This window comes from Cataglyphis hispanica, chromosome 10 (assembly GCF_021464435.1).
Source record: "Cataglyphis hispanica isolate Lineage 1 chromosome 10, ULB_Chis1_1.0, whole genome shotgun sequence".
NCBI classification, from domain to species: domain Eukaryota; kingdom Metazoa; phylum Arthropoda; class Insecta; order Hymenoptera; family Formicidae; genus Cataglyphis; species Cataglyphis hispanica.
In genome coordinates this window covers 2410844-2426287 of record NC_065963.1, presented here as the reverse complement: position 1 = coordinate 2426287, position 15444 = coordinate 2410844, and the positions used below count along the sequence as shown (strand labels likewise).

The window sequence follows — 15444 nt, the reverse complement described above, 5'->3', positions numbered from 1 at the left end:
TTAATTCTTTACGATCTGCAGTCAATTATTTATATTGAAATTAGAGTTTCACAGTGAGATTATTAATTATATTGAAATTAGAGTTTCACAGTGAGATTATTAATTATATTGAAATTAGAGTTTCACAGTGGCAATAATTCTTGATTTCAAAAGTAAATTGATTGCAAAAGACTCTTTATAAATTAATCTTTTGAACGCAATAAATTTTTCCTACGTTTTAGCTCGCTAATTGATGTAGAATTCTCGAAAGATTTTAGTGACGTAAAGTTGTTACTTTTTAGGATAACTACGTCATTAATGAGCTACTAAAAGTCTTCTCACTTATTAAGATAATATAACTTCGACCAATTTTGTATCACATGACGCACATTATTAATACAGTATTATTCGCAGCATTATTATATATTATTGTCTGACGTTTTTATACTCTTAAAATTTGGCTTCCTATTTCGGAATCACTATGTATATATCGGTAATATATAGATTATTCCATTGCGACTTTATGTATCTGTCTAATCAATCTAATATGAGAAGAAAAAAGTCTTTTAAAATGAACTTTTTTGGTGGAGAGGAGGGGGAGGCGGAATTTTGTAAATAGTTGACATAAGCGTGACACGAAAGTGCTTACACATGACAAGCGTAACTTCATAATGATCATTGGAATCATATTGATTCGCTTTCAATACATCGCTCAATAAAAACATGCAATTAGCATCTCAATGGGAGGCTTCGCACGGCGCGTCTAGGATTATGTAACGAATTTGATCAAACCGTGTATTTAATTCTTCGAGCTTCGCTGATATAGCACTTTCGCATTAATCGGCCAAGGTCGTAAACGTATAGCGAGCAATAGTTTGCATCTCGTGACAGGATCGTCGACCTCGTTGCTATCCCCGATTATTTTTATCGCCTTCGCGATTTCCTTCAACCGTTTGTTTATATTTTGCATTTTCGCAATGCTTGTGAAAGAAGCCCTCTAGTATAGCTTGATTTGCTCCGAGTAAAGGAGAGATGTACCTTGAGAGTAATGTAAGTAAAGTCGGGATATAGTAGCTTAAGATAGGAGAGATGGTACTTATTTGTGGTGTGACGTCAAGAGAAGGAAAGTGCTACACAGTCATGTGTAGAATGATAAAGTCGTTACGAATTGAGATGAGTTATTATTGCGCTTGTTTATCGTGACTTTTTTTTTTTGTTCTCATATTAACATTTTGCTGGTCACTCATTCTTTAAGCGTTAGAATTTTTATCATGCATTTAGGTAATTATTTACGTGTCATTTAACAGTGATATATTTAATGATATTTAATAATTTAATGAAATAAATTATTTATAGTATATACGATATATCTAATTGACTTTTGTTTGATGAACATGTGTTTTAGAAAGAATAGGAACTACATTATTTTAAGTATAGTATATATTGTGTATAATCTCATCTCATTTATTACATTAAGAGTACGTTTAATATAGTCCAAAAATATTTTTTTGAAAATTAAATAACAATGCTATTCTACATTTCTAAAATAAAATTAAGTTAAAGTAAATTTTTACAATTATCATAAATAAAGTGTTTATTATTTTTACAATTTTCATAAAATAAAATATATATTCTTTATTTTATTAAAATTTAAATTGTTCTTTTAAGAATGTTTTGGCTGTATAACAGTAGCAAAAAACTGTCAAAATTAAAAAAAAAGAAACATATTTTTTACATTTATATTGTTTGAATAATTAAATCTGGATTTAAAAAGAATTAAAATATCACAAAATCATATGGTTTTTGACATAAAAGAAAGTAGTCGTAATTAATATTTTTCTTAATTTATGACAAAAATTTTTGATCATGAATATTCTCTGAAATAAACAAAAAAAAAAAAAAAAAACAAAGAAAAAAAGAGAAAGAAAGAGAAAAATACAGATAATATTTTTTTACAATTTTTAATAAATAACTTTTAAGTGAATGGATTTAAATCAAGTTTTGCCCAAATATTAGAATTTTCTTGATATATGTGAACATTTTTATTTTGTTGGCAATGTTGTTTGCTTGTCAAATTTGTCAATAAGTACTTACGCGATTTTCTATCCATTTCAAGAATCAATAATCACTTTAATCTTAAATAATTTCCAAACTGTTAGGAGAATTATGCTCAGGTTTTGCACAGATATTCAGGATCACAAAGATAAAGATTCACAAAGAAAAAATAGTAGAACAGTCTACGAAATTTTCATGCTTTTATCAATATTTCAACATATGCCACATACATTCTTAATATTTCTTGTTGGATTGCCGTCTCTTCTAATTTTACCCTAAGTTCTTAAAAAGCACTCTAGTTTTCTTAGGTCTCAATCCAATCTTTTTTTACAATTTATCATTTTTTACAAACATTCTTAATAAATCTCTGTCAAAATATATATTTTATCTCAATATATATACATCTTTTAGTTTATGTTATATGATTAAAAAACAATAATTGGCAAATCTGAGCAAAAACTATTTGCATTATAAATATTAATATTTTATATTCTGCATTTTTGTATAATTCAAATAATATTTTAGCTATAATGCTTGATTTTGACAGCTGGAATAATGACATCATTTTCAGTTGCAGAAATAAAGCGTAAATTTTTTTTTTGACATTATTTTATAATTCTAAAGATGTAAATATGTTTTTCTGGTATCTCGAAACTTGCTTTTTTGCTTGCAATTATACTGGTATTTTATGATTTCGGATATTTATATAAATAATAAAAAAATTTATTATTTTAATTGAGCTGAAAGTTTTAATGATTAAGATTAACATTTTTAGTGCAATATAAAAAATTGTTTACAACATCCGTCTTCTTTATTGATTCGAATTTATTAATAATAAACTTAATTAAAAATTGTATTTTTAAATTTTAAATTTTATTGCAAATTTATTAAATAGAAATTTTTTGTGCTTATTGTTTATACACCGCGATCTTCTTATACAACTTTTTTATATAATGATGATTTGATTTGCAAAAAAAACCAATTATCAAATATTTGCATTTATCATTCTAAAAACATTTTAGTTTAGATTTATTATTTGCAAATATAATTGCAATGAATTTTATATATAATTGAATTTTTTATATATAATTGAAATATAAATGAATTTTATATATAATAATATTAAATATAATTTAATATTATTCGCGAACATAATGTTATGCTAAGTAATATGAATTAAAAGATGTATTTTTTATACAATTTTTAATACATTTTTAATACATTTATATATTTTTTAATATTTTTAATATTCATATATTTTTTAATATTTTTAATATTTATATATTTTTATATATTTTTTAATACAATCTTTAATATATTTCTGATTGAACTTATTAATCTATTATTTTCTCGATTAACCTTAATTATTTTCTTTTAATTAGGGACTTTCTGAGATTTTTTTCTAAAATAGAATTAAAATCATTAATTTTTAAACTTCTATTTTTTTAATAAAATTATTGTTAAAAAGAGCCAAAAAAAGTGTATGTATAAGATAAATTAGTGAGTTTAGAAATGCATCGATATCATTATATTTCACTCGTCTTCGAATAAGATCGCCATCATGTCGAGAGAATAAATAATTATTAAAATTAGGCAGCAATTTTACACATTTTTGCTCATCAAAGTTATATATGTGTGTATGTGTGTGTATGTCAATAATATATAATTCTTTTTTTTATTTCATGAAATAGCACGTGCATGACGTGAGTTGTATTATATATTATAATGCTTTTTTTTTTCTTCATGTCGTCGTACGTGCTTAACGAGAGTGGAATTTTTAAATATGAGAATTTCCTTGAAAGATAATATTGCGAAGTAAATAATTGCTCTCTCTAGACGATGAGGTAATATCTTCCCTATTAATGCGCATTCGCGGAAGTAGGTTTGCTAAATATGTATGAACAATCAAATATTGATTATTTATAACTATTTATTTAATTATTGGTTTATTTGTAAGAGGCTATGTTCTATCTATTAAATGCTTCTTTATAAATGCGACCAGATAGATGTTTGGTAATACATTTAATGTTTATTTAAAAAATACTTGACCACATAATACATTTCTACACCTACATAATATATTTCTTTGTCTTATCAACAATTTATAATTATGTCACGACGTATCTGCATACAATACATTACGTGTAAATCAAGTTCAAACAATCGTAAGGTCAAGTAAAGACTCTCTTATATAATAATGTATACAGAGTGGAATTTTTTTTTCCGAAATTTCATATCATTCTAAATACGTATTTCGAGACTTTGTATTCGCTTCGTACTAGTCTTGTATATTTAATAAAAATTCCGCAAATACGCTTTTCCCCTGTAGAATTTCATTGACTTTCTGATCTTTTTATAATGATTAAATTTACGTTTGGCTGTATACATTATTATATAAGAGAGTCTTTACTTGATCTTACGATTGTTACAATTTTCGTAAATTTATTATCTTGACATTACAAGATAGAAAACTTAATACTCATTAATATAATTATTGTATTAATATAATTATTGTAAGAAGTCTTTTTTAGAGATAAAGTTTTGAAAAATATATAAATCTGATTTTTGTATAAAAATAACTTAAATAATCATAAATCTTATAAACAATAATGAAATATTTTATATATAATTGATATATCGTATCATAAATATTTTAAATATTTTAAAATGAAGTTTGAAATATTTTATATATATTCTATTACACGATAATTCAAAATGGATCATCTGATATTAAACAGGCAATTAATTTGACAAACAACGGATAATAAATAAGACAGGTCTGCATAATTTTATATTTTTTCTGCGATCTCTCAAAAAACGAGTAATTTCCTACAGTTTTTTGCTCTCACTCCAAATTCGCAAGACAAATTGGCCTCATTGTGTCAGATTTTTGAGAAAAAGGGGATTTTGAGGGAGGAAATCTTGCTCAAAAAACACATTTTTTAATTAATTTTGCAAATTTCTAGTGTTTGCAACGATTTTGCAATCGTTTTACTTGATACAATGCAATTATACTTAAAAACAAAGTCCGCCTGAGGTTCGATAGTATTTGCAGTGAAAGATTCGATATTTTTATATCAAAGTATATTCAAGTTTTCATTTGAGCGCTGTCTGAAGTCTCTTGCATCGGCTTCGTCTGCTATGAATTTCCAAGATTGCTAAAAACGCGTTCTTGGGGATTTCAACCTTTTTTCTCGAAAATCTAACGTGACAGGCCACTTTGTCTCCCGGATGTGAATTCAACTTACAAGAAACTATAGGAAAATACTCGTTTTTCCAGACCGCAAAATCAGAGAGTAGATTTGTATAATTATTACTCATTGTACAGATGCTTTTTTTCTCTTTGTGTATTTTTTACTGCTTCTTCATTCGTGAAAAAACGTGGTTAATTACGGTTAATTACTTTTTTTTACATTTTCTCATCGCGATATGATAAATCGCGCGAGGGATTAATGTAGGGAATTTCCATGTAAATTGTCACGCAATTATCGTAATCTGTCAATCTGTTATCGCGAGTGATCCAAAAAGAAGCAGTAAAAAATCAGCAAGAGAGAAGATAAAAATCTGGAAAGACATCAGACGAACAGTCATTAGATAAGTAATTTAGAAATTATTTAGAAATCATATTTAATATTTGTGAAAATAATTTTATCATTACCTCCCCGGTATATATTTTTATAAATTATTTAGGTCAGTTAGTATTTTTATACTCGGTGTAACAATGTTTCTAAATGTGATACGATAGATTCGTTAATTGCACAGAGCGACAAAAAAAAATTGTTGTCAAATAACTTTAATCAGAATAGATGTTTTTTTTTTTAGATTTTAGCCACAAAAAACAATGCCGCAAATTGCTCCATCATATCAAGCTTTAAAGTTATTTTGAATTTTAAAATGAAATATTGCTGATTTCTCGTCATGAAATTTAAAATAATTTTAAAACCTGACGTGATGGAAAAATTTTGTGGCATTGATTTTTGTGATCAAAAATTTATAAAAAAACACCTAGTCTGATTAAAATTATTTGAGAAAATTTTTTTTTATAGGCCAATAAAAAAAAAATTTATCAAGTAACTCTAATCAAAGTAAGTTTCTTATAAATCTTCGGCCACAAAAAACAATGTCGCAAATCAAATTGTTCCATCACGTCAGGTTTTAACACGTTGACTGCCGTGGGGTCACCGGTGACCGGCACTCGACTTGGCTACAGCGTCGTGGGGCCACCGGTGACCGGCGACGCAGCAAATGATAAAAGTACATAATTAGTGTAAATATTGATACTGATACATTTTTCAATAATACCATTGTTACTATAATGGTTTGAAGAAATTAATGCAATATAGAACATACAAAAATAATTTTATCAGTACATGAAAAATATACATATTATCAGCGCGCATTACGATGAGTCAGATTGAAACACTGAAGGCAAAGAAAAGGTGAATCAACACAATAGGAACAATATGTTACCACTTTTTTAGTACAATTCTTTGCTTTAGTTCTTCCTAGCTGCTTTGAATTTTTTTATAGCACTCCTTACAAAATCGCCTATTATTTCGTGCATTTCCCGGCATTTTTTAATTCATGCCGAGGTCTTCTCGGTACGCAATTTATTGGAGAAATACAATCGTTATCGGGGCATTTCATTAGATACATTGCTAATTTCATCCTAAAATCAGGAATTGCAATATTTTTCCGCGTTACTTGTTTGAATAACACTATTGAATTTACAATACAAGTATTTAGTAAAAGCTCTATTGCCAGTTTCCTGTACCATTTGATAGTTTTACGCAGTGGTGAGCAATAAGCAACCATTTGGTCAGATAAGTCGACTGAAGATTTTCCTAAATTATATTCAACTACCATTCTTGGCTTTTCTTTTGTACAGTTTCTTTTCTGTATTGTTGTCATTTCTGCTGAATGTTTTGTAGATAGCATTAACACATCTCTTTTGTCTTTCCATTTTAAGACTGTCACTCCATTTTTATTTTCTCGCGCGATAACATCTCCACGTTTTAATTTCTGGGCCACTACTTCTTTTGGATTGTCTCGCCGTTTTTTCGTAGAGTACCCAATAAATGTGTGTGCATATCAATTAGCTTTTCAGCCAGGTTAACGCTAGTGTACCAATTGTCGGTACAGATAGTGTGGCCTTTGCCTAAAATATCTTGACAAAGAGCCATTACAATCTCAGTCGACTTATTTCCATATATTTCACTTGTATTTTCGCCTTTGCCCGTGTAGATTTGAAATGAATAAGTGTACCCTGGCCCACTACATAATTTAAAAACTTTAATTCCATATCTGTGACGTTTTTGTTTTATATATTGACGAAATAATATGCGGCCTCGAAATGGCACTAAGGATTCATCCACGCATACTACCTCGTCTGGATTATAATATTTCTTAAAATTACTGTTTAGATGATCGATAATATGAGCAACTTTAGATAATCTATTGTTAGGATCATTTTCTTCATTATTGCTGAAATGAACAAACCGCAATAACAATTCGAATCGATTTCTTGACATAATTGTGCGTGGAAGTGCCTGTTTATATCCTTCATATGTACTCCAATATAGTTCAATTTTTGGTAATCGCACTAATCCCATCCAAATAATGAGACCAAAGAAACGTTTTATTTCATTAGCATTTGTTTCATACCATTGATCTAAACGATACGATTGCAGTTCTGATTTTCTTTGCGTAGCGTAGATGTTCGTTTGTTTTGCAATAATTTCGAATATTTCTTCAGTAACAAAGAGGAAATAAAAATCATGTGGCTCCGTACAAGCAAAAATTTCTGATTGATTTGTGTTGGTACCTGACGAATCCGAAAATGTGATGTTGGTTTTATTACCTAACGGAATACGCCAATTCACATCAAACTCTTCTGGTACATCATCTTCATTGTTATCGCTATCTTCAGTTTCAGTTTCACTGTCAGACTCAATTCGGCGCCGACGTATCGTAGAAGCTCTCATCATATCGGATGAACTACTTGATGAACTTTCCTCACTCTCTGATAGCACTCGAAATTTTTTGATGGTCTTTGTAAAATTGCACCGTCAGATGACGTACTTGATGAATAATCTTCATTTGAAGTCATATTTACAAGGGCTAATTAAAGAATTGAATGAAAGGTATAAAATGCGAAAACGTATGTAGAGTGAAAAAATATAAGAAACGCACTTACTTGATTGTAGGACGCACTGAATAAGACTAAATAATGAGAGTAGTCGCTTAGCAACCGTAACACGATAGTTTGAAATAAAGGACAATCGTAAATACTGACCACTAGCGCCGTGGGGTCACCGGTGACCCCAGCGCGAAAAATGCTTCAAGCATGATTTTATAGCTCACTTTATTTGCTGCAAATAATACTTCAACATAATATGCATCGCATAATGAAAAATTCACGTTGGCGCCTTGGGCAAACCATGGAAAATGCGCCTGGCAGTCAACGTTTAAAATTATTCTGAATTTTAAAATAAATGATTGCTGAGTTCTCATATTAAAATTCAAACTGTGAAACCTGACGTGATAAAGCAATTTTAATAATGGCATTGTTTTTTATCATCAAAAATCTATAAGAAACACTTACTTTGATTAAAATGATTTGTCAAAAATTTTTTCACAGGTCAACAAAAAGGTTTTAAAGTTGTTTTAAATTTTAAGATAAAAAGTCAACTATTTTTTATTTGCAATGGATAAGAACCTACTCTGATTAGATTCGCTTGACAAAAATTTTTTTTGTCGGCCTATGTATTGTTAGGTATACGCGCCGTGCATTCGTAAATTATTGATTCTCTATTATTTATGCGCGACTTATCATCAAAATTGCTATTATTCATTATGATAACAGCAATTTTTGCATGACACGTGCGGCTTCTTTTGCATTTCGCACAGCCCGAATATCTTTTTCAAATGCAGTGCCTTTGCAGTTTTCCTTCCTGTTTCGCAATATGTGAAACAATTTACAATTCACCAGATTCGAGGTTTATTAAGAATAAATCAAAATGTCGAAGCCAATCCTTGTCAAGGATAAAGTTATATATTTCTCGTCATTAAAATATATATGTATATGCCGCGTAATAGTCTATTTTATGTCAGTGAACTTGTGTGTCTGGCCTTCGGCGGAATATCCGACCCTTTCTTGAAAAATCCAAACTCGAAATAGCATCTCCACGTCGGTTCAGAAATAAACACGCTCATTTACGATTTTATGACTGTACTTATGCATTGTATACGCGGAGATACGTCAGATACTCAAAGTTGAGTTTTTCATGACAGATAATTGTCCATTTAATTTATATACATCGAGTCCTAAGCAAGCAATTTTTTTGATATGATGAGCAATTTGTCCGATATGATGCCGATTGATTAAATTAATTTGCTTGATATATGTAGGGTGTTTCAAGTCAGGTCAATAAAACTTTAGGATCTTAGGGAATTGAAGTTTGAACAAAAAGCTTTCGTAAACATAGATCCGGAAACGCGTAGTTAAAAAGTTAGAGCTAATAAAATCTCTGTAAGTAATTAGTTATGATGAAAATTTAATAAGAACATTTTAATATTCGCATTTTAAGCTTGCACTACGAATGTAGTGTTTACACAAAGACCATCAAAAGGTGTTTTTTTTTTTTTTTTCAAATTTCTGCTTTTTTCATTGTTTTGAGCTTATTCATTTTTGAACTTTATCAGAATTAAATGAAATTGATAATTTCATTTGTTCTTTAATTACCCATCAGATTTATTTTGTTACTTTTTTCAAATAAATGAAGGGTTTTGAAATTATTTTTAAAAATAATCAAAAAATGTGATTCTTCAAAGTTTTATAGCTGTAATTTTTTAATGAAGTGTTTCCGGGCCTATGGGATTTTTTTTTCAATTTTCTATAAAATCTAATAATAAATAATAATAAAGTTTCCTTGATCTGGAACACTCTGTATATGTATGGATATATATTTTAATTTTTCTATATTCAAATCGTGCAAAATTGAGGCTTTTGGGGATAATATATGACATAAAATATGACTTTATTTGTCATTAAGCATAATTAAATAAAAAGAAACAGAATATCCCCTTGATTAAGCAATGAAATGTGTTCAACAAAGTATTTGCATAAATTCACAATTGGATAGTAACTGCGGAATTTTTGTTTTTAAAAGCGATAACGCGCATATTAAATACCTCGTCTGATGACTTTTAAATCAACATATTTATATAATTATATAAATCATCTGTTTTTCCAAAATGATGTTGTTTGTCGGCGATTAGATAGATAATGAAAAATACTTTAATGATATTTATAAGCAATGATTTGAGATCAATTATTATTAATTGTTATTAATTGTATTTCATAATCAGGGTTGGGAACGTTATAAAAGTCTATAAAAGTAACGCGTTACCGTTCCCGTTACTTAAAAAAGTAACGATTCGTTATTTTCTATGGTCACAGTTAGGACAGAAAAATATATCTCTCTTTGTCGATCCTCCTTGCGTCCATGACTTCTCCATTAGTGTAAGCTCTATGCTTTCAGCGCTTTTATATCGAAATAATTTTATCCAATCAAGAATAATGCGCGTGATCAGCGCGCAATTTGTTGAATAAGCATAAGATAATAGAAAACCAAAAAGTAACGACTAATTCGTTATCGTTACTATAAAAATGTAACGACGTTACCGTTATCGTTACAGACAAAAAAAAAAGTAACGATTGTTACTGAAAAAAAGTAACTGTAACGACGTTACAAGTAACGCGTTACTTCCCAATCCTGTTCATAATCATACATACACTGTTTTAAAAATGTGCTCAGGTTATTTGAAAAACACGCGTGAATTTATAACACAAGTGTGTATACAGGGTTGGATAGTAACTAGTTAAACAATTGAAAGTTAAATTAAATAGTTAATAACTTTTAACTTAACTTAGTTAACTTAAATTAATTATTTTTAAATGCATTAACGTTAACTTATTAATTCTTTTTTATACAATTTTTAAAATAATTCGTCAATATTAAAGTGGGAAAATGTGATTGATGGTAAGTACGCATTGAAGGTTACATCTCATCGATGACTTTGACCTTGACATATGTTGTTAAGGACATGACCCTGAGTAATTTTTCCTTATAATTTAATCGAGAGTCTCTTATAGTTCCCGAGATGTGCGATTTTAAAGTTTCACAGTTTTAATGTATTTCCTATTATATAATAAGGAAAACGTTGTAATTATGCAGAGCAGACATGAAAGAAGTGTTTGTTACATTTCTGGGTACGAAATTCCTTGGATTTTTCCAGTTTCCATGTGAAGCAAGATTCTACGCAAAACTATGTGTTTAATTTTTCGATAGTAGAGCCCCCCCGCGGGAAAGGAACATACTGTTTTCACGCATTACTTTTTAATGCGTAAATATAAAGTGAAAAGTTATAAACTCATGTGGAACCTTAGTTCGCATTAAAAAGTATATGTGTGGAGGCAGTACATTCCATCCTTCCCTACGGGGAGGGGGGAGGGGGGGATAGGGGGAGAGGAAGGGGGCTAAAAAATTATCAAAAAATTAGACACATAGGTTTGTGTTGAACCTCACTTTGCGTGGAAAGTGGGAAAACCCAAGAAGTTTTGTCTCTGAAAATGTAAATAAACACTTTTTCCACGTCAGATGCAAATACAACGTAAACAAACTTTATTTTTCCTTATTTTATAACAAAAAATACATTAAAACTGTGAAACTTTAACATTAAATATCTCCAAAACTGTAAGAGATTCCCGATTATGTTTTAAGGAAGTTACTCAGAGTCATGTCCTTGACAACATATGTCAAGGTCAAAGTCATTGGTGAGGTGTAACCTTTTATTTGTCAATTAACTTTTAACTTTAATAAATTAAAAATTTTTTTAACTTTAACTGAGCTAATTTCTGTGTGTAAGTAACTTTTAACATAAACTTAGTTAATTTTTAACCCATTAACTTTGAACTCAACTTAGTTAAAAAAGGATATTAACTTACTCAATCCTGCATAAATTTGGTAAAAAAGAAAGGAGTGATTATTCTTCCTCCAAGAATCTTTTTGCGCCTTCCACTTTGTTGAAGCATCTTTTTAAATTCTTTAATTGACATGGATCGCACATGCAAAGTTGATTTTGGATTGTCTTTTTCAAGCAACTTTCGTAATTTTGCTATTCTTCTTTTCCTATTAAATCTGTCAATCGGAGAAGCAGAAAGATCTTCCAACAGAAATAAAAAAAAAAAATATCATGCGAAATGAATTAGCTGAAGAGAGATTTCTTATCATTTTGTTGTGTCGTAAAAAAAAACTCGAAATAGCAAAAAAGCAAATAAAACGCAATTTACAAAACTTATATAAGTTTTATTATTGATAACACACGTGTTTTCAATGTTTTATTAACAAATGTCAACTTTGATATATATGAAGATTGAATGAAGGTGTGGTAAATAGCGCGTTTGATATCAAAGATTTCTTAGACACTCAATTATTCTTTATTATATGTTATCTGTATTTCTTGTGGAAAGTACATAATATAAGTCATTCAATGTGCTGCCTGGGCAAATTATTTCTACCGATGAATATTATTTTCATATTTAAATTACACTTTTATTTAAGTTGCGAATTTCTACGAATTAATTTTTTCCCCTAATTTATATTATATAAATTCGGGCGAACTTCGCCGACGGTGCGCGCGCATTTCTTTCATTTCTAGAAAAATAAATTTTCCGATGCCTCTTCGAGGAGAGCGATAACAATGGCGCATAATTTCCCATTTGCCTAAATACTCGACTTTTGAGACGTAAAAAAAAAGGATCCCGTGTCAAAGTGCAGATCGATTTGCACATTTAAGAAGCGCAATTAACGTCAAGTAGTGATATAATACGCGATCGCGCATCCGGACACCCACAGTCGAAGGAAGGAGATCCATCGTCATCCGTCGCCGTTGACGTCGCTTGGCGAACACCGCCGACGACCGACGACATCGGGAGGAACGTGTGCAGGTGAACTATACGAATATCTCGAATCTCGATGTTGCGCGTGGCGCATACGACGATATCCGGAGGACGAGAGAGACAGAGAAACGGAGAGAGAGAGAGAGAGAGAGAGAGAGAGAGAGAGAGAGTGAGGGGAAGAGAGAAAGAGAGAGAGGGGGGGGAGAGGGGGCGGTGGAAGGGATGGTGGGTACCAATATGGCGAATCGGTTAAAAGCAATGCACCGGCATTACGTTCGCCAGTCCGCGAGTTGGCACGACGGTAGTGCGTCCGACGCTTTCGGTAGCCGATAACGCTCGGTATCTTTTTTTTCTCCCCTCTCCCTTCCCCTTTTCTTTAATTTCGCTATTTTTTTTCTAATTGGCCTTCTTTCCGCGCGATATATTATTCGGTCTGTAGACGCTCGAGAACGCACTTAGAACTCGCGCGCTCTCGCGAGAAGCCTTTGAGGTGAGATCCTGGATCGATCATTTTATTTTCTTTTTTTTTCGCGGACAAGATCTTAGAGATCGTGCTGAGCTTTTCCTTATCCGAAAGTTGAGAAAACGGTCAAGAACGGGGTGGGCAGACAGAGCAAGAGAGAGAGAGAGAGAGAGAGAGAGAGAGAGAGAGAGAGAGAGAGAGAGAGAGAGAGAGAGAGAGAGAGAGAAAGAGAAGAAGAAGGAAAGGCTACTTTCGCTTACGTCGAAGTGTCACGAAGATTGTTGTGTGTGTTACGGTTTTTGGACCAACGTTGATCATTCGTGCGATCCTCTGGTAGCTAGTAAGTATTGCGAGAGTTCTTATCTTGATTAAAAAGAAAATGTTACTTTTTTGATATCTAATGTCATCTGACAACGCGAATAATAGTACTAATAATAATAATTAACTAATATTAATAACGTTAAATAATAATGTGATACGATAAATAATAAATTAATGATTTGGATTTCTTTTAAATTTAAATAGTAATAATGATTCAAAATGAATTGAAAAAAATCACATTTTTATGTTATAATAACAATATAATAACTTTTTTCACGAAACAAATTATTTTTTACATTATATGCGCATTTTTTGTATAAGAATAAATATAATAATTCATTATTATATTTATTATATTTATAATTTATTATTTGTCGAATAATCTATGTATATCGGATGAAAACATTAATCTTTTTTCTTTACAATTGGAATTATAGGGGAATTAATCCATAAATAAATTATTCGTTGTTGATGAGAAATCGAGATTGCAGTGCAATTTCGACGTGTTTAATTTTTGATAGGAAGAGTATGTATTACACGGATCGATCATCCATCTATGACATCGTCGAAATTACGATCGATTTCGATCGTTAGCGGCAAATTTCATCGAATTGCGAGGTCGTAAATTAAATTTAAATTAGGGACGAGCACCGTGAGTCCCGCGAGAGTTGGAGCACCGTCCGCGATATCAATTATTTCTCTCAGTCATCGATTGATTGTTTGCCTGAGTTCGCTTGTCCGAATACATCAAACACCGTCCCATTCCTCTTCCTTCCTTCCGTCTTACCGAATGTCTCCTCTCTTATGAATCACGTTTCGTGCGCTTGATTTGACTTCGATTCACGTTCCACTCGTTCGCAATAGACTGTGAGGGCATTTAATGAACGTATTTATAGTCGTTAGGCCATCCTTATGTACCGAGGAAAGCCTTGAGTCAACCGTTCACGATGCAAGCCGCGTTCCTCTACGTTCATTTCTTTTGTTTTGCGATTAGCAAGACGGGATGATGGTTTACACAAACGTTTGCAAAAACAAGTTGAAGGTTCCCACGATCGTTATAATACTTCCCGCAATCTGTCATCATAATTTTTATTGCCGTTATTAAGGACAAAGAGTCGATAATGCTTTTGTGAATCTTTCAGTATGTGATGACAACAGAGGTTTTAGGAAAGAAAGTTTTTAATTCTTCTTCAGAATTTTTGTTTAAATTTTCTTATCACTTTCTTTCTTTCTTTTTTTTTTATTTTGAGAAGTTTTTCTTTGCACTTGGCAAAGAGACGGCCTGGTTTTTAATCGTTCCTAGATAACGCGTTCGTGATAAATGGTTAAATAAAATGTAACACACGTTTCTTTGATGAGAGCATCTAATTAATTAATGACTACTTCAATCTGAAGCTTTAATTTCCATTTCCTTTTTTTTGTCCACTCACTTATTATATGATTATCAGACATACATGCCATCTATTAAAAAAAAAAATATATATAAATATATGTGCTTGAATCACGTGTGTGATTGCGCGCCTGTCATTTTGACATTTCGACGTGCTCGAGCGCTTGGAAATAAAATAATCGGATCTCATAATCAGCCGCAAAGTCGCGGCGTCGCGCGTTTGTGTTTGTGCTACTCGATATTACATAACGTAACAATGGTGTGGTATATGAT

The 15444-nt window shown here is 30.8% G+C and overlaps 2 protein-coding genes across 8 annotated transcripts in view; one reads left to right on the top strand and one right to left on the bottom strand.

Moving 5' to 3' along the window:
- The window catches only part of LOC126852276 (elongation of very long chain fatty acids protein AAEL008004-like), a 52134-nt gene that overhangs the window by 2663 nt on the left and 34027 nt on the right, over positions 1–15444 (top strand). The window contains exons 1-2 of one of the 7 annotated variants that reach the window (XM_050596913.1): positions 13355–13597; positions 13640–13800. The exons of 1 other annotated variant lie outside the window; for it this stretch is intronic. The gene's annotated coding sequence lies outside the window, so the exon portion shown is untranslated. 5 more of the 7 variants (XM_050596916.1, XM_050596918.1, XM_050596920.1 and 2 more) reach the window with 5 other exon arrangements.
- LOC126852486 (piggyBac transposable element-derived protein 4-like) lies at positions 7065–8021 on the bottom strand. Its single transcript, XM_050597322.1, has one exon. It carries the CDS (start codon positions 8019–8021, stop codon positions 7065–7067), a length of 957 nt encoding a protein of 318 aa, XP_050453279.1.

Excerpts from the sequence above, each read along its gene's own strand:
- LOC126852486 (XM_050597322.1), bottom strand. The coding sequence starts at position 8,021 with ATGATGAGAGCTTCTACGATACGTCGGCGCCGAATTGAGTCTGACAGT.